The sequence below is a fragment of the Diabrotica undecimpunctata genome, chromosome 4, assembly GCF_040954645.1.
Source record: "Diabrotica undecimpunctata isolate CICGRU chromosome 4, icDiaUnde3, whole genome shotgun sequence".
NCBI classification, from domain to species: Eukaryota; Metazoa; Arthropoda; class Insecta; order Coleoptera; family Chrysomelidae; genus Diabrotica; species Diabrotica undecimpunctata.
Window position 1 is genome coordinate 117,712,543 of NC_092806.1, and position 21,360 is coordinate 117,733,902.

Below are 21,360 nucleotides of genomic sequence, written 5' to 3' on the forward strand. Positions count from 1 at the left end.
CTATGAAGAATGGGGAAAGAAAGAGAAGTGATGTATACGATTAAAACGAGAAAGTTAGAATATCTCGGACACATAATGAGAAACCGCACTAAAAACAGATTACTGAAAATAATCCTTCAAGGCAAAGTATTCGGAAAACGAGGAATTGGGAGACGAAGAATATCATGGTTAAAAAACCTGAGGAAATGGTTCTCCACAACAACTAATCTATTTAAAGCATCAGTTAATAAAATAATTATAGCAAGAATGATCGCCAATATTCGAAACCAATATGCACCAAAAGAAGAAGATAAAATAAGAAAATAATTTTTATGACAATCAATTCGTTCTAAACTCCTGATTATTTTTTAAATAAAAACCGCATGCCTTTGACTCATCGATTTCCTTTCCCCTTAAACCCGCAAAGGTTTGAAAATATGTCACTTTCTACAATTCTGGTACTGTGATATAGTGTATCTATGTGTACATGTGTACTGTGATAGACATGTGTATTACACATGTTTAACCTATTAAATCTTCTTTCTGGGCTTTCATTAGGGGCATTACTTGGATGATATGGAGGGGATGGAATCGATTAGGTTAGTTTATGTTAGGTTGGGTTAAATTTGTTTATAGGGATTTGGTTAAGTAAATCGTGAGTATAAACAAAAATAACTGGTAAAAGACAAAATGGAGCTTATGCTATAAAGGGCGGTATAAATACTAATGTACAACCTCGAAAAAATAACTCTATTATGATAGGTATTAATCAAACTTATGTAGTATTTTTAAATTTCCTCAGTATGTATTGAAATCCCCTCGTATTTGTCAAAGCAACGAAGAATATTTTCAATGTATTTCTCTTTACTTCAATTCATCTTAGCGTCACCGAGGTCGAAAATAAACCATTTTAGAGTTTGTTTATTATTTCACAGATGTGTATTTTCTCGGCATTCTTTGATCGTTTAACCGCTCGATACTGCGTTTTAAATAAATATTCCCGTTTAGTGTTTTGTTTATACCAAGTTAAGCGAATGAATTTAAAAGATAATTGCTCACTCTCGCTGAGGCGTTGTCAGCATTGACAGCTGCTTCTAGCGTTTGTGCAAAATTCTACGTCGAATTTGTATTGTTTTCTCATTCTTCGCCCTTCTCATGGAAATCTAGTGTATAGTGAAGTCAAGTATCAGTTCAATATGTGGTTGCAGTCTAAGTGAAATTTTGAAGATAACCACATGTTGCCATTGCGTTCAATTGTACCTGCTCCAATCTTTTAAGGAGGCGAGTTTTCCAGTGTCCCAAGTTGGTATTCCAGTGCCCCAAGTTCCAACTTCAATAATTCGCAGTGTGATATGCAATTTTTGTTCGTGTGGCAGAGATTTTAAGCCCAGTTCTCCCAGAAATTGTCCAGTGAAGTTTAGTTTCCACCCCCAGCATTTTTGTGTAAAACCCCAGTGCAATCCAGGTAACTTTTACGTTTAAATTTTAAAGGAAAAGTAAAAATAAACATTTTGATTAATAATTGCTTTCATCATTAAAAAAAAAATTTATTTGTAATAATTTATTTGTGTTATAAATTATAGCCCAGTAACAATAGTTGTTTCTCTTTGTTATTTTTGTATTTACTTTTGTAACTATTCAAATAAGTATTTTTGTATTGTCTATTTTTGAGTGTTTTTGTATTGTCTATTTTTGTAACTGTTTGTGGTGAGACAACAATAAATGTTTGATTTGTTTCTCTAAACCATTTCTTTTATTCATTTAAAAAAAGTTTATAACATCTTTTCCATTCAACTTTCAACCCCCATAATAATACCCTATGTGGTAGGCAAAATATTACGTTACAAATAAAGGACATTTTTTACTTGCTTGCTTGATTTATTCTTTATAATTTTTTGTAAAAAGAAAAAAAAACAAATAAACCGCAAATTTATTACCGTACTGATCAACGAATTTTCGTTATCATCTAGTAATAAATGGTTAAATAAATTAATGGTTAAATATTACATAATCCTGAGTTATCTTTAGTAAAAAGTAAAAAGCGTACTTTTTCTCTTACAATATGTGTTACCAGTAAACGTTTGGTTGATTTGGCGCGGGATAATTTTATAGCATTCGTCTTAAATATGCTATATTACATTTATGTGTCTAAAGTCTAACCTTTTTAGGCATACATGCCAAATTTTACACACAATTTTACATGACGGCTCATAAATTTGACAAGTTTGGAAAATTTTTATGGAGAAAAACGATTTTCGATCTCATTAAACATTATTATTTAAAAAATAAAACGGCAGTGAAAACAAAAGGAAAGTTGGATAAATATTATGAGACTAATGCTCCTTCAGATTACACTGTCAAATGTTGGATCCGTGAATATGGTAGTGACCATATATCCACACTGGATGAGCCACGTACTGGACAGCCCTCCAGTACAGTTACACCGGAAAATATGAAAAAAGTCCATGAAGTGATTTTAGCTGATCGTAAAGTGAAGGTGCGTAAATTGGAAATTCGAACTGCGCACTAGTCATATTGTGAACGAAGTTTTGAATATGAAACAATTTGGACCCAAACATCTTTTGGCGTCAATTGGTAACCGCTGATGAAACCTTGATCGACTATTACACACCAGCGAACATAATAAACGCATGGCAGTGGACTGAAGCGGCCAAGAGTGATTCCATAAATCGGAAAGGTTATGGCCACTGCATTTTGGGATTGCAAAGGCATGTTAATTGATTACTTTAAAAAACGTAAAACCATCATTATTGTGCATTAATGGTCAAATTGAAGCAAGAACTCAGTGAGAAACGACCCCATGTTCAGAAGAAAGAAGTGTTGTTTCTCCAAGATAATGCACCGGTACATAAGAGCGTTAATGTTATGTATTTTGGTACCGATGCTAGTGTCAGATATTCCTTAGGTTGGTAATATGTCAAGAAGGGCTGTTGTGACATGGCGGCCAGTAGACTTAGAAGTTTAGTTGTTACTGTTAGTTGTACGGTTTCAATTTAATATTGATTAAATGGTGTTCTCGTCAACCACTTATTTTATTATTACACAATATTCTGGCGACGAAGATAATATAGTTTGTGCAGGGTGAATTCGGAAGTTTATAGAAAATGGCGTTAATCGGCAATATAGAAGCATTCGGCGGGAAAGCTGAAGAATTCAAGATATACCTGGAACGAATTGAGCATGTTTTTGCGGTGAACAAAGTAACGGAAGAAACAAAAGTCTCAATGTTTATCACGCTAGAGCTAATGTGTATCAGACACTGAAAAATTTATCGGCACTTAAAACCCCAGGTGAGCTATCATATAGGAAAGTTGTAGAGCTTCTATTAGCACATTACTCACCACCTGTATCTGAAATTCATGAACGATTTATTTTTAACAAATGCAATCAGAAGATAGATCAGTCTGTTTCAGAATATATCGTTGAAATTCGTAGACTTGCGAGCACGTGTAACTTTAAGCAATTTTTGGATGAAGCATTACGAGATAGGTTTGTATGTGGGTTAAGATTGGAAAATATTCAACGAAAACTATTAGCAGATGAAAAATTGACATTTCAAAGTGCCTGTAAAGCTGGTCAAGCAGCAGAATTGGCTGAAAAACAAGTTAAAAATTTGTCTGAAGAAACTAGTGTAAATAGTGTAAACACCAATTATAATAGGACTCATAATCAGCTAAAAGTGAGGGGATACAAAAGTAATAATTCGTTCAATTTTAAAAGTGGTGAAGGTGAAGAAGTTTGCAACAAATGTAATCGTCAGCATGCCAAGGATAGGTGTCCAGCCAAAAGATAGAGATGTTTTTCCTGTCAGAGAGTTGGTCATGTTAGAGATGTGTGTCCTATGTCCAAATTAGCCAACATTGGTAAACAAAATCAAGATAATAGAGTTTCTAGTGTATATAGTGCAGATCAGTTTGAAGAGGTAAATAATGATCTGTATTTTTTAAACCAGGTATGTAACAACAGAAACCTGGGAAATTGGTTTAACAGATTCTCTGCATCTCTTTTCCGAGCTGTCGTCAACAAAATTACTAGAGCCAATTTGATAGCCAAAGCTCGATAATCGAGCTCGGCACATGAAGAAGATGTAACAATGATAATTCAGCTCATTAAGTGAGGTTAATAGTTAATGAAGTACCAATACAGTTTGAAGTCGATACAGGTGCTTGTAAGACTGTAATGGTCCACAAAATGTTTGTTGATTTAATTAATGTACCTCTAAATAAAGTTTCATTCAAATTAAATTCAGTTTCAGGTCAAAATATAGTACCAATAGGAAACTGTAGGGTCTGTGTATGTAATACAAAGGATAAATTTAATTCGAATTTAACAGTCATTGAATTAGACAAGAAATTTGTTACTTTACTTGGTAGGAATTTGGTTAAATATATTATTTCCAGATTGGCAAAATATTTTTTCTATTAAATATCTGAAATTGTCAGAAAAATCCAAGTTAATTGGGCTATTACAGGATAAATTTAAGAATGTTTTTGATAAAAATTTATGTTCTCCATAAAGAAATTTGAAGTTAAATATAAAGGATAATGTAGTACCTATTAAGAAATCATATGATATGCCATTTGCGTTGAAACCAAAAGTGGAGCGAAAACTTGAACAAATAGTGTAAGTGGGTATATTAAAACTAGTTACTTTTAATGAGTGGGCATCACCCATTGTTATAGTACCCAGGAAAACCGGAGATGTCAGGATTTGTTCAGATTTTCGCACTACCGTAAATAAAATATTGAATGTAGATCAGTACCCATTGCCAAAGCCCGAAGGTATTTTTGGTAGTTTAGCAGGGGGCACTATTACAGTATTGGATCTTTTTGGAGCATATCAACAATTACCAGTACTTGTTAAACTGTTTGTTCGGGCTGTTAGGCCATTGTCTTCTGAGATTAGTTCTCGACGTTTCGCCAACACTAGGGGTTGCATCTTCTGGAAATGTTACTGCTTGGCTTGTAAGTTGAAACTGACCCTGACTATTTGTTTATAGAACTAGATGTGTGTAAGTAAAAAATCAGATAATATTCCTCCACGTAAAAATCAACCTAACCTTTACGGTATGTTAATTTCCCTATAATAGATATTTATGTTAGTCCAAAAAACTAGTTTTAGACAAAATACGCTGCTAATTGTGCCATCTTATCTTGAGGAGCTCTGCCTCTACCCCCTCGACCTCCTCTACCTCTTCCTCCAGCTGTTTTACCACCTCGGAAAACGCGCTGACGTGAAATGACTGCGGTTTTTGGCCGATCAACTAGTCTGGAGAACTGTGGACTGCAGAAAACACAACCTTTCGCTTCATTAGAGCCTTCCAATTTATTTTTCTCCTGCTTATATTCTACTTGAACAAATTGTGAGCCACAATCGCAATTGTCTTCAAGGACTGCTACTTTTTGAGCTCCGTCAAAGAGGTTGATAATTGTATCACACCTAAAAAATAATAGGAAAATAAATGAAACGTGCTAGTATTCCAAAACAGATTAAAAATGTTACAAAGATGTCACAAATAAATAAAAATCAGATATAAAAAAACATGTAAAATGAAATTTAACGGTATAATAAAATAATGTATAGTGTAGGAAGCATGTAATATTAAAATGGCATTAAATCTAATTCTTGCAAATGAAACAGACAGAGACTATTTTATATCAACAACAGCATATATGAGAAGAGACCTGTTATCAATTCCGGAAAGGTTATTTCTCGATCAACTTTATACTCAGCAGTTTTAATTTTCGTTTTAAAATTGACCAAAATAAGAAAACAATAAAATAAAACATATCGATGAATTTGGTTGTGATAATCTTTATTCTAAATTTGAAATAAATGAATCATCTGTGAGTAGTCAAGAGACGTCCATGAAACACTGTTTAGTGCATGGACCTTGTGGGTAAAGTGAGAATACAAAATAATGAACTACTGTGGTGGTGTGGACTAAGGAGGGCCTGTGGGAGGGTGAAGATCTAAATGTAGTCGATCCCAACAATATATTGACAAAGCGCCCTATGGTCCTTACCGCTCAATTATCAGGAGCCATTTAAGAAAACAAAATCAAGACTTTAAGATGAAAGATAGGTTGCTAAAAAATTGGAAGATCGGAAAGGACCCGCAAATTCTAGTTTACACGATCGACGACCTCCCCTACACAGCAGTGAGGGCTGTTCATTTCAAGGCGTACTACAGAAGGAAAGGTACCTATCCTTAAAACTATCAGAGACATTGATGGCTCAAATTAGTCTCAAAGAGTCCTGCAGGTGAACCTCCACCATACTAAGATCGGCAGAACTTACAGTTGTTATTAAAATATTCAATGTAGCTTTGATACAAGAACCCTGGATTTATACAGGCAAAATAAGAAATAGCTGATCTGCAAAATCCCAAGGAACTCAAAACAGTGCCGTGGATGAATCTTTATTCTCAGGATTTAACGACAGTAAAGATGAAGACCATAGAGGGATTCGGTATGATGGAGTAAATTCTTGGATTAGCATATCTCCCATATGATGATCTCGAACAACTACCACCAAGGGAGTTGAAAAAACTAGTGAGAGATTGGAGATTGAGACAACAATAATTGATCATCGACTGTGATGTGTTGTGCACGATCTGACCTGGAGCAGTACAAACACCGTTAAAAGAGATGAGTCATTACTAAATGAATACCATATAAGCGTCTTTCCCATTTCAAAATACTTCAGCACCCTTAACATTAATCGTTGTTTTTCTTTAGGAATAAATTGGCGCTTTTGGCATATGTACTTTAATTGTTAAAAAAATCTAATGAACAAAAAACTTAAAATCCAAAACCTTATCGTAAAATTAAAAACATCACTGTACGACATTGAATATTGCATGTCTAGACGTCATGAAAGCGTCGTTTGCACTGAAAGACAGTTTTCAATTCGCACGATTCGAACTTTTACAATCGTATTCTAAATTACAACCAATAAAATAAGTGTATATAAATAAGTATTGAGAATATATGAATATACAGAGTTGGTATTAAGTATGGAACCAGGTAAATATCTTGACGAGAAAGAAAAAAAAACGAAAAAGACGACATTCATAAAAATTTTTATGCACGTACATTAGATGCCATATTTTTTGATTTGGTTTCACCGAAAATGTACCTACACCCTATATAATTTTGCAGATTTGTAAAGAACTTGTTATTCCTAATTCATACATAGGTACCAAGTTTGGTAGAAAAAATTTATTATTACAAGAAACAAATCACTTCAAGGATGAAGAATAGGTAAATTACTAAGACCATTGAGAATAATAATTTAAAAAAAAAACGGGCGTGGCAGTCCAGTGGGACTGCCGGTAGAAGTTATACTTGTATACACGCGTTCGCCGTTAAAAATTTATATAGGAGTCAATCTGCACAATCATTACATATGTTATAGCTATATATATATATATATATATATATATATAAATATATATATATATAAATATATATATATATATATATATATATATATATATATATATATATATATACTCATGCTATAGGTAAGAGAGAGCAGAAAGAGAAAAATAATTAGTTATATAGGTATATGGTGCATCGTTTGCTGTATATAAACATTTGACCTGTAATAGGAGTATAGTAAATGAAGGATTGTATCAATATTTTAATGAAAATATATATTTTGATTTTTATATATGTATAAAAGGAGTTGAATACAAAACAAAATTTTAAACATACTCTGCAGTAAAATTCATTGTTTATTTTGTTATTAATATAAAAATTACAATACAATAAATACACTGCAACATAATTCAATATAATATTACAATATAAATTAAAATGTAATATTCATAAGTATTTAAAACTGCCAATATACATAACTTACTTTACGAAGATAAAAATAAAAAACCAACAACTCGGATTATGTTGTAAATTTTCATTTTATTTTAAAATTTATGTTTTTTGCGTATATTACATATATTTAATAAGATTAAGGTGAGGTTTTTAAATATTTTAAAAATAAAAAAGGAAATTCATAATTGGGATTTGAACTCACAATCACCAGCGTATGAACCAAACACGTAAAGGATTTGCCAATTAGACATGACACTAACGGATTTCAAAATTGACAGTTCTCGGTAAAACAGTGATTATTTTGAAATACAAAAGAATAAAATAATTATAAAGGTTTAATTTTAAACTAGCGGACCAACTCGACATCGAGTTTTTTAAATGAAATTTTTATTTTGCGAGAAAAATTAAGAGATCAATACAAACAATATAAACAAGAATATACATAACATTCATCAATAATAATGCAAAACCGGAATGCCATTTTTAGTTCATCAAATGTCGACATGGATATCATTTAGCAGTTAATTTTGCATTCTGATCACGAATCCGGTGTCAGATTTGCTCTATCTTGACGTTTTATGCGCGTTTCGGGTCACTTCCGGTGTTGAATCGCAACCGGAAGTACATATTTAGATTCGTCTCGATGAGACCTTTCGATCCATATATACATTGTGGGGTCTAAAACTTAAAGTAAATTTTAACTTCCGGTCATCTCAAAACCGGAAGTGAATTTTTGTACCAAAAGTATATCTTGACAATCTAATACGTAATACTAACAATATTCCGAAAAAATATTTTAATTATCTAATATGGTTTTTGAGTAAAGTGGTGGACAAGAAAAGGGCTTAGCGTTTTAGTATATAAGAAAATACAAAACATATCACATAAATAATAATATTAATACATATTATATTAAATATATATATATATATATATATATATATATACAATATTATATATATATATATATATATATATATATATATATATATACAATATTATATATATATATATATATATATATATATATATATATATATATATATATATATATATATATATATATATATTGATACGATTAGGGTTTATAGAAAATAATTTATAAGTTATATACTACATAATATTAGATATTTGGTTGTTTTAAATAAGTTATATACTAGAGAATTTAATAAAAATTATTTATGTGAGGGTATTTTTAAGAAATTATCATATAATAATTGTAAAAAGTTGTATTTTAATGTTGTAAATATATTTAAGTGAGCCATGTGCATAGGCAACCAAAAATACTCTCGAAGTGACAGATAGAAATTAAGAATTATAGGGAATATAAAGTGGGGTTATAATAATATATTGTTTGAAATGTGTATTTTATTAAATTAGAGTGTTAGTTACTAATTTGAATGTTTATTCTGATCTGAAAAGCCTAAATGTCAACAAAATTATCAATGGAACATTAACGAATTCTCCAGAGTGCAGAGTGTGACCATTGTTTACGGTCGAACATTCTGGAATAATGATTATGTCGGTGGATGGAACAGATATTTTTTCGAGAACATCCATATCGAAGAAATAGAACGAAATTGGAACATGATCTCTTACCAGATGGTTCTAGAATATCCAAAAAGATATAAATACCCGTGATTTGGATTCAAGATGGAAGTTTTTAGTCAGAAGTCAGGCCAGTTCATTATGAAAGTTAGTAGACACATTTAGTTAGTGAATAGTGAAGTAAATTGTTCAGAATTTTCAAGAAGTCAGTCAGAAAAGTTTAGTAAGAAATATGAAAGTTAGTTGGAGTCAGTGAATCAGGTACAAATAGTCAAATTGTTTAATATAGTGAGTTAAATGAAGATTAAAAATTATGCATATAATTTAATGCACATTTATAATTATACACAAATAATTATTGAAGATAAAAAAAGGTATATTGGAAGAAATTAAATTATATTATGGTTGGAGATTAGTATAAATCAACTTATAATAATTGGATATTGGTATATTGAAAAGAAGAATAAATATAAATGCTGTTTGCTGGTTTGGTTGGTGGTGTATAAATGCTGGTGAAGAAAACTATATCTTAAATTGGTAGAAGCTGATAATTGGAAAAAGTAATTTCACAAAAAACAAGGATAACTGAAGTACGAAGACATTCAGTGGTGATTAGAATCTATATAGTAGAAAACAGTTCATTTAGGCATTCAGTGAAAGAAAGGTACAAAATTTTGTTAATATAATTTAGTTAGTGTCATAACAATTTCAATTTTGAAGATAGTTTTGTTTAAATTTTAGATTGTCTATAGAATTTAATTAGTTTTATAAGAATATCAATTTAAAGATAGTTTATTTTAAATTTACATTGGCTAGGTTAGATATATATATATGTGTTTTATAATAGTTATAATAAAGATAATTTAAAAAAGTACTTACAAGCTAATTCTTTGAGAACCGCGATAAAAACCCTATATATTATATTATTAAAAATACTCATTTCTCATCATTCAAACAAACAATACATCATAACAATATATATATATATATATAATATATATGTATATAATATTAAATATATATACAAAAGGAACATTTTTATTCTCGAGAGAGGAAGAGAGAGAAAATATATCTTCTGTCTCTCTCTTACTCATTATCTTACATATGTAATGGTTTCACAGATTCACTCTCATGCAAATTTCCAACGCCGACCGTGCGTATAGAAGTATAACTTCAAAAATCACTTGAAATGTTCACAAAATGGCAATCATTCATCTTCTAACAATATGCAAGTTTATTATTAAATTCGTTTGTCACTTTTTCCAACACCTCTTCACGTATTAGTTCACATTCATCAATAATTCTTTGTCACAAATCCTGCAAGCATGTTGGTCACCCCGTAGAAACACGTGATTTTAGATAACCACAAAAAAATGTAACTGATTATTGGTCCAGAGAACGAGCAGGCCACTCTATGAATCCTCTACGTCCAATCCATCGATTTGGTAAATTTGGATTAAAAAAACTCGTCAATAATAGTGGAGAGGTGCTCCAAATTGTTGAAACTAAAAGTTTCCGTCTATGAAAAATGGGCATATAAGTCTATTTTGGACTATTCCCTTTGTTAGGATTCTCATTGTTATGGCGGTTAACTGTTCCATTTAATCAAAAAGTTGCCTTATCGGAGAGCTTTATATGTCGATTAAAATCATCATCTGAAAATCATTTAACCAATTGAATCTTATCACATCACTTCATCATGAGCTCTACAATCACCATAACCCATCATCATTAATATTTTTAATCTATAACATATTTCTGTCAATTGGTGTGGTAACAATTACCTACTAGATAGTACTCGTTTATTTCTTGCTACATTGTTTTAATACAAAAAACATCTAAGACACTAGTTTATGTTTTTAATCTCAATAGACTAGTCAATAAATTAATAGGCTTACACATTGTTACGATGTGGACTGCGAGCATTTTGAACATTTGAGGTGATTTTTTTTAATTATTATTCTCCTAGTAAATTACCTATTTTTCCCCTTTAAAGTGATTTATTTCTGGTTTTAATAAATTGTTCTACTAAACTTGGTATGCGTAAATTACGAATGCACAAATTACGAATAACAAGTTATTTTAAAATCTGCAAAAATATACAAGGTGTCCCATTTAAATTATAAATATGGGGGTATTTCCGGTAAAACCGGAAGCGGAGTAGTAACAAAAAATATGGCATCAAATGCGTTACGTGCCATTGTACTTTAACTCTATTAAAAAGTAGTAAAGCGATAAAAAAAAGCAAAGAGAAGAACTATACCTCTATTTGTGAGTTATATAACCATGTGTTGCAAAAAGTTTAACAATTTTAACACTTGCTTAAAACATCATTCATTACTTAATTAAAAAATGAAGGTTTTTTGGATGAGATAGCAGTTTTAATTTAAAAATATTGCACAAACCTAGTGTCTCATACACCGCGGGCTTTAAGACCGATGAAGGAGTTAGACTTTGAGTATACTGAGGAAAACAAAGACATAGTTTTGTGAAAGAGCTCCACTATCTTCCAAGCACAAATTTATGCTATAGAAAGAGATGTGTCTGCAGGAACTAATACTACAAAAGACACATACATAGGCCCAGAACCTTTCGTTGACATAGGAAAAATCATAGCCAAAACAACGATATCGCACTTGGTCGAACGGATGAAACTTGTATCAAGTAACCACTGATACGAACAAACATGTCTTAAACATTCGAAGGCTTTTATACGTGAATCTTGAAAGTTGACTAGGAATGATTTGCGAATTATCGTAGGTCTCATAACAGGATCCTGTCGCCTCAATAGGCATATGAAAAAAAAAACGGACTGAGAGAAAATTCGGATTTCAGATTTTCTCAAGATAAAGACGAGACGGGAGAGCACTTTCTATGCAACTACTCAGGGTTGTATATAATAAGCCTGAATACATTTGAGCACTATTAACTCGAGCCCTTCGACTTCGTAGAAGTATCATTAAAGGCCCTAATAGACTTAGATAAAAAGGCTGGGCTGAAAGGACAAGTTTAAACTAGGAATGGGCCTCTTAGATCGAGTGTAAGAGTCGTTAAGCGCCCACTCACATAGAACCTAACCTAACCTAACAAACATAGTGTTCTACTCCAATTTAACCGTTGTATCAATGGAATATTTTAAAGCAGTCGTAACAAAGTGGTAATAAGCATAATGGTTGTCAAACTTCCTGTCTTATGACAAATCTCTAATGACGATCTATTTGGGCATAATATAGATTACCGGATAATTATATTCATACGATAAGAAATATAATTGAATAAATTTAAATTAGAAATTCGTGTGTCATGATACCAGCCTCGTTAATATTCATAACTTCAATGTTAGTTAAAGTCTTATCAACGTGTGGAATATTCCAATTTTTACATAAATTTGTAATGTTTATGTATTTTAAAACTTATGATAGTTTTTTAAGGTGCCTGATTAAACTGCAGGTGTTTTTTACCATTTAAACACCATAACCATCATTACCAATAATCTTGAATGTATATTTAAAGAGAAGTTATATTTAACAAAGTTAGATAGGATTTTATAAACATTATAAACAAAAACTTACAATTCTGTATATGAAAATGGAATCAAGTTACTACATATAAAAAATAAATTACATGCCTTTTATACCTAAGGGGATTGAAGTTTTTTATTGTTATTAGTGATCAGTGTAGTAGTGTCTGGGAGCTTGGGAGACTGAGACCTTGAAAGCCATGAAGAAGACATCAGAGAGGATGTCGAAAGCTCGGCGCAGTAATAATCGACGCGATTCAACCCGGAAGCCTGTTGAGATTACACACACATATATATATATATATATATATATATATATATATATATATATATATATATATATATATATATATATATAGTCCAAAGTTTTTTGACTAGTTTGGAAAAAATATATGTAAATACTTTTTTCTTTTTGGGTGTGGTAGTCAATAAAAAATAGAGCTTTGCTAAGGCGTACTATTTATTCTGAATCCAAGCTTTCGGTGGTTTTTTGCCACCTTTATCAAGGTCTACAAAGAAAATTACTATGTTGTAACAAACTGAATGGTGCCAAAAAGGCTGTAAAAAACTATAAAAAACTTACCCGAATGTAAGATTCGTGGCATAAACAACAACGTTAAATAACATGATAAAACTGAGGTTGCAACTAAACTTAAAAATGTTACTGTTAAAAAACACTTTAAAAATTACTAAAAACGTTAAAAGTTAAAAACAAAATGAAGGACGACATGTTGAAACAGTCGTCGTTGCAGGCTTGATTTCACGAGCAGAAAGAGAAAGTGAGTGGATAATTATTGTTTAAATAGTTTGGAGAAAATACAAAAAACAACTTTGAAAATAACGTCTAACAGAATACTGTTAGTGAATTTTTAGTACTGCCAACTGTATTACCAACTTGAAATTAAGCGGGAAATTAAAATTGTAAATTATAACATAAGCAATAGAAAGAAAATAGTATTTAGTAAATAGGTTTAGAAAAAACAACTCAAACCAAAACAAAACTGAATTAGTAATTGCAGTTTGATCGTAAATATTCAATTAATAATGAAATTTCAAAAAAAGGAAAGAACCAAAGAAAACTCTGAGATGCAAAATAGCTCAGTCAAAAGTCAATATAAAATTGTAAATTTTGCTAAGATTCTGGATCTCAGATCTCTTATTAAGATTGTTATTATCACTCTTGCTGATATGTACCATCTCTAAGAAAGTTCTCTTGAATTTATTTTTCTCTCTGGCTAATATTTTTACATTGTTGAAATCTATCTTATGGTCTAGATCGATAGTATGCTCTGCCAAAGCACAAGTAGGTTTGTTTAATCTACAATCACTCTTATGAGAAATAATACGGCTAGACAGATTCCTTCCAGTTTCACCAATGTACGTGGATGGACATTCAGTACATTGAATGCAATAAACAACATCTGTAGTCTCTAGAGTGGTTAGGGGTTGTTTTATTTTGCTATACAGCTGACGTATGGTTTTGATGTTCTTGTTAGCTATTTTGATATTCTTAAAGTCTTTAAAAATCTTAGTGAGTTCAACGGTTAGTTTCGGAATATATGGAAGGGCATAAAAATACACACTTGTTGGAGCAGAAATATTTTGTGCTGAGGGCACTGATTGTGACATAGTAAGTATGTTGTTTCTATTAACAAAGGGGACATTAAAAATTAATTTATTTATCAGTCTTAGAGGATATGAATTTTCAACAAAAATATTGCGTAAGAGGTTGAGATCATGTTGGAGATAATCCGGATGAGACAACCTTTTGACACGTTCTTTCATCGCTAGGACTAAATTAGTTTTCATCCTCGGGGGGTGGTAGGAGTGGTAGCTTATGAATCTATTGCTACATATGGGTTTTCTATACCATTGTGTTTTCACAACATTATCCTCACATCTATGCAAACTCATGTCAAGGAAAGGCAAAGATCCCTCCCGCTCCTCCTCGCACGTGAATTGCAAGTGTGGGTTTTGTTGGTTGAACACATTTAACGTAGAGTGTATGGAGTCTGCAGGTAGTGCCAAGATTAAGTCATCCACATATCTCTTTATGAACGGTATTTCAAAATTGATTTGTTGCAAACTATCTTCAATCAAATCATCTAAGACATAATTGCACAGTATTGGTGAAATACTGGAACCCATTGGAGTACCAAAGACTTGTTTGTAGTAACAGTCATTAAAAATAAAAACATTAGAGTCAAAAACAAAAGAAATGAGTTTTTTGATATTAGCTAAGTTAAGGGTTGTGTGTATTGATATGTCATCCCAGTGTTTCTCAACGCTAACCAATATTGTGTGTAATGGTAAATTAGTGAACAGAGACACTACATCAAAACTAACGAGCTTATAGTTCGTAGGTAATTTAAAGTTATTAATAAAAGAACCGAAACTGAAAGAGTCCTGAATGCAAAACTCGCTGTTATTACTGTACGTTTCTGTGAGAATATTAGTTAAAAAACTTGCTATGGGGCCATTAGGTGTACCTATTGAGGACACTATTGGTCTCATAGACAGAGTAGGTTTATGAATTTTTGGGAGAGCATAAAATCTAGGAGCAATTGCATTGTAAATTTTCAAACTTTTACCAACTGATTGATCTATTTGATTCTCCTTTACCAAATCAGAAACTAGTTTATTAGCCTTTTGTTGCAAAGTACACACGGGATTATTGTTCAACTTTTTATAATATTTAGTGTCAGTGAGTAAGTCTTCACATTTTTGTATATAGTCCCTAGTGTACATTGCTACAGTGACATTGCCTTTGTCGCTCTGGACAATCTTGATCTCAGGGTGATGTTTCAAAAAAGTTTTGCATTTGATATAATATTTATTTAAGAAATGGTCTTTTTCATCTTTGTTGAGAAAGTTAGTAATTATATTAGTGCATTTGGACCTCAGAATGTCCTTATCGACATTCTCAATTGGTCTTAAAATGTTTTCGATGTCTGCCAACAAAGAGGAAACTTTAAAATCTTTTTTGTTAGGAAGTAAAGCGAACTTAGGGCCTAAAGCCAACAACTTTTTAACTTCTACAGGAAATTCTAAGTCTGTGAGGTTTTTAAACCAACTCTCCCTGAAATCAATACTGTCAAAACTATCTAATCTGAACTTATTAAATTTATTGATATTGGTTCTCTTAATTTTATGAAAAAGATTGTTATAAATTACTTGTTGTCTACGTTTGAACTCAACATATGTGTAATAATTAAGTATAGATTTTGATTTGGCCTGGAGATCTTTTAGCTTATTTTCTAAATGATTAATATCAGCAAAAGTAATCTTAATTTCTAGATTGAGAGAGTTCTGCAATTTCCAAAAAGACATATTCCAAAAATTGCTCTATGGGATTAAGGTCGGAACTACGTGCTGGCCAGCCCATTGTTTTAACGTTAATTTTCAAGAGGTAGTTTCGAACTACCTAATTGCATTGTAATGCGATTAAGGAAAAAATGGCCAATATAAGGGGAAAAAGGCACTACATGATTCTGAAGACTATAAAATATATAGCGTTGAGCAGTAAGATTTCCATTATTTGATACCATCAAGTCGGTGCTTGTTGCTAATGAAATACCTACCCAGACCATAAGCGAGCCTCTACCAAATAAACTGCTATTGGTTATACACTGTGCATATCATTCATTTGATATGCTCAAAACACGAACTCGTCTAGCACACTCGTATACAAGCAAAAGCATGCCTCATCTATCCACAGAACTCGATCCCGTTCGGCTTCTTCCCAATTCAAGTTTCTTGTCAAAATTTAACCGTGCTCTACGATGATCTTTTGTTAATCCTGAATCTTGGGAAGCATTACGAGGATGCAAATTTTCTTCTAGAAAACGTTGTCGAACTGTTTCCAGGATGCCACTTGTGTTTTGGAAGCTCAGCATGCAACTATCCGGTTGGTACAAACCGTTGTCTAAGAGTGGAAAACCTTAACAAACGATCTTGAGCGGGGGTGGTGACACGGTTTCAGCCTTTCACAGCTCTTCTAGTATTTTTACCGGTTATCCTGTATCGTTCAACCATTCGCGATACTGATGTATGGGACACACCGAATCGTTTACCTAGTCAGCGATAACTCCAACCTTCTTCTTGTAATAAAACGGCTTGAGCATATTCCTTAGGTGTTGTCTTTCTGGATTCTAGTTGCATCTTAATAGTTTAAACAAAAGTATTCCGAAACACGTAAAAATCAAACCTTAAGCTGACTTAAAAGTCGATTTACCACTAATGGAGTTTAAAAAAGTACTGATAAAGATGAAAAATTGAACAGCAAACAATTGTATGCGTCGTTTAAAACGTCTTTTGTTGTTACGAGGAATATTATACAGGGGACTTTCAAAATAGAGTACAATATTGTACAACTTATTTAAATTAGTTATAATTTTCTAAAAATATTAATTGGTGCTTTAATTTCTTGGAACAATGTATACATAAATATTAGAATATTAAAGTCTTACCTATTACACCCTAACTTCCATTTCGGGCCAGATGACGGATCCAAAACTAAGACTCCATATTCACATTCCGCACAATTACATACTCCATTAGATGTTAAACTGTATGGACATGTGGGATGTGAACAAGAATTGCAGCCATTGCCTTTCCTCATATCTCTAAAAAATAAAGCATTGAATATAAGAAGTGTAAATAATGTATACCTTTTTTGTATTATTATTATTAGAAACAGCAGAGATAAAAACCATTGGAAAGAGCCATGGTAAGACATTATGGCACAGAGCTAGAAGTACAGATATACGACGGAGATGCAAAGTGGGGAACATCAAGGACTGGGTAAGAAATAGAAGAGTAGAATGGATCGATAATATAAGGAGAATGACAACAAATAGAGTAGTAAATATGCCGGGACACGGATCCCCAATATGAAGACCTCGAAAACGATCGAAAAAAACGAACAACAACTTACTGAAGACACATTGAAAAACAGACAGAATCGTGTTTACATAAAAAGAAAGAGGAAGAATATTTTTTTGGAGGACCTTTCAAGAACCCTTGAGTTCTTATCCGTTATCGATTATTACTAGCACATTTATCAGCAACACATTCTTTTTGATATTTTTACTGTGAGCAACTACTTATTAGTATATACATATTCAAAAAACAAAACTTCACACAATTTTTTTTTTGATTTGTGGTTTGTTGCAAGTAGTATATCAAATCTGAGTAATCTCGAAGAGTTTTGGAGAAAACTTTGGGAGAAGACTTTGAAATTGTACTTTTCATATTTTCATGGTATGAAAAATGAGTCTTTATTTTTTGGCAGATATAAATAATGCATCATCAATTTTTTTATTGGGGTCACTGGTTTAATCATTAAAATAATAACAAAAAAGAAGACAATGCAAACAGAAATTAAACAAATCAACACAGTAGAAATGATCTAGATTTAAAGAAGAGAAGGCGCTATTTGGTTTTAAACAAAATCAATCGCAAGCAAGTGAAATTATTGATAATAAAATGAAGTAATGATAGTAGAACAAAAGAACTGAGTTGAAAAGTATGATAAAAGTTGAATAAACATAATTCCCAAAAATCAATTAACACAAAAATGCAATACAATTTTAATAAATAATAAAAGTAATCAGTTGAGAAAATATCAAAATATTTATATAGGTAATAAAATAATGATATTAAAAGTGGTTGTATTAAAAATTGTAAAAGGGAGAAAACAATTTAAAAAATTGGACGTAATATGATCAAATTCAATTATGTAAATTAAGTTAAAATGCAAAAAATGTATATTGTCGAAGGACCGATTTCAAATAACGAATTAAAATGAGACAAAACTTATTAAATCATTAAAAACAAAAGTTATAATTATTTATTACTATACGGTCGAAGTGGCCAAATGTTTATGTAAAACTTCTTGTACAACGAAAGGCCAGCGGCGGCTCGAGGCCTAAAAAAGTGGTGAAGATGAGGACAGCTTGCCGGAGCCAAAAGGAGTTTTGGTACCTACTTCGCGCCAAAATCTCATTAAAAATTCGTTAAAAAAATGTATAGAGTTTAGGGCCCTAATAACTTGAAAACAGTTTTTTAGGGCACTTATACTAGATACGATTCGTTCTGCTTGCCTGGGGTATTTTAGTTCTGAACCTTGACATTTCATTGGGGGTTTTTTGGCGATTAAAACACCACGCCTGCTAAAACGGGTTGGTGAGTTCCGCCCACCCTGAGTCAGATGCTGATTGCAGCCGACCACTCTGGATCAGACGCAGATGTTTAAAATACTCGTTGGTCGACCATGTAAAAGAACATCCCTTTTATCTTCATTTTTCCAATGCCTAAACGGAGTCTCTAATATATTACACACCAAGTCATTAATTTAGCCACCATTTAATATAGTCTTTTGCAGGTCATCATGTAGGTCATAATGCAAGACTGGACAAACATGACTGTAGACGAATTATTCTACGTTGCAAAAGACAGAGAAACTTTTAGAAATGTCGTCGCCAACCTCCATTAATGGAGACGGCATAGGAAGAAGAAGAAGAAGTCATTAATTGGATTCATGTCTGTCTAAAATTATTTTTGTCCAAACGACATCCACAAGAACACTTTATATCCGAAATCCGAAACAAACCACAGAGAAATGTATTAATAAAGTGCACTAAACAAATAAAATTAATACTGTGACTAAACTAAACTAATAAATACTATACTATACACTATACTATATAAAAAATATGTATATAATAGACTAAATTTCAAAATATTGTCGCTGAGAGAAATTTCCGAAAAGTAGTAATACCAAATACACATCCAACAATGGGTGAAGACGGATAAAGTATTTTTAGACGGAACTTCACTCACCAGTTTTCTCAGCTATCACTAAGGATAGGCTGACGTCACGTTGCCATGGCAACCGTGAACGCTTGTGCAGATGGATTTCGCATTTCAAAAATTATATTCACCAATTCCTGAATCCTACACGGCTAGTGACACAGGTCAGGACTTGACCGTCAAGTACGTACTGCTAATAAAGCTAGTTGTCTTTTTTAATTTTTAGATTAATTAAAAGAGAATAAATAATTTATTTCAGAATTTAGATATAATAATGTTGCTTTAATTTTTTATTTATTTGTCTCAATTTAATTATATTTTTTTGGTGAACCTCACCTTCACCTACTTCACCTGGCCGGCTGCCGCTGCGAAAAGCACTTACCCTTTGAGTATGGTCTACAGTAGGAAAGCTAGTATGGTTTAGTGCCGAAGATGACCCTTCTATGGACAGCATCGCACCGCCGAACCTTTTGTCATAAGCTGCCATACACCATACTCAAAGAGTAAGTGCTTTTCCTTGTACAAGATAGCATTTATGACTTTTTATTTTATTTACATGTATACCTTTTTATTTTTAATCAATTGCTAATTTATTCAAAATCACATAAGTTTTACATAAACAGTGGCATTGTCGGTTCTTATAACCAGTTTATATTATGTTGCATGATTGTTATAAAACATCTGTACGTAAGTAGCTCTGATGCATATTTTTAACATATACAAATTTTATAACAAATTTTATATGTTCTTTACTGATTTGATCCTTTTTTTTTTAAGTGGAATAAAAAAAACATCTGTGAAATTGATCAAAAACGAAATGTATTCTGATATATGTACTTACTTAAACGGAGGATTATTATAACAGTAAGGGCAAAATACGAAGCTCTTTCCCTTGTTCCCCATGGTCCAACATAATAACTCAAAATCATCCAGTGGACACTTCAATTCCTTAAATAATTTAATAGTTCCATTTTGGGGAAGACTGTAAGTTTCATCGCATTGTGGACAGTGCAACCTCGCCGGTTTTGCCTGAATGTATTTCATGTATCTTCGACATTTACCGCATCTAGAACAGGACTGTATTTATACTTTAACCAATAGGGAACCATTATGTATATATATATATATATATATATATATATATATATATATATATATATATATATATATATATATATATATACTCAGTGACATTAGAAGTGTTACACCCAGAAGGAATTATTTCTTGAACTTAATTTTTTGGCAACAGAATGACTACATTTAAAACATGTTATGATAACAATACCAATGTTTTATCTTTTCTACTTTTTGTAAAAAAAAGTTTTATCTTTCAACTTTTTTGTGAAGAGACCGATTTGTAAAAACCGGTTCGTATAGAAATTTTTAGTTATTATTCTTGTCTAATTGTATTCAGTGCAAGAAAATGCCTCGAGTTCGAAGACAGTAAAATTACCACCAGTTAGTGATTTTGACAGGGGAGAATTATTGCGTATAGAGATATGAGTTTTTCGAATCGCGAAATTGGCCATCGCGTTAATTGTACGGCAATGACGGTTATGCGTGTCTGTCGTGTGTGGACAAACGAAGGTAGAGGAACACAAAGAAGATCAACTGGTCAACCAAAGCGTACCACAGAGCGTCA

General features: G+C 31.9%; 1 protein-coding gene across 1 annotated transcript in view; it reads right to left on the reverse strand.

The window, feature by feature from the left end:
- Nucleotides 1-1,836: 1,836 nt before the first annotated feature.
- The window catches only part of Top3beta (DNA topoisomerase 3-beta), a 100,371-nt gene continuing 80,847 nt past the window's right edge, over nucleotides 1,837-21,360 (reverse strand). Inside the window, exons 9-11 of the mRNA XM_072530078.1 lie at nucleotides 20,560-20,784; nucleotides 17,375-17,530; nucleotides 1,837-5,439 (exon numbers count right to left, since the gene is read on the reverse strand). Coding sequence (XP_072386179.1) covers nucleotides 5,118-5,439; nucleotides 17,375-17,530; nucleotides 20,560-20,784 — 703 coding nt within the window. The 3' untranslated portion in view covers nucleotides 1,837-5,117. The remainder of the gene's footprint in view (nucleotides 5,440-17,374; nucleotides 17,531-20,559; nucleotides 20,785-21,360) is intronic.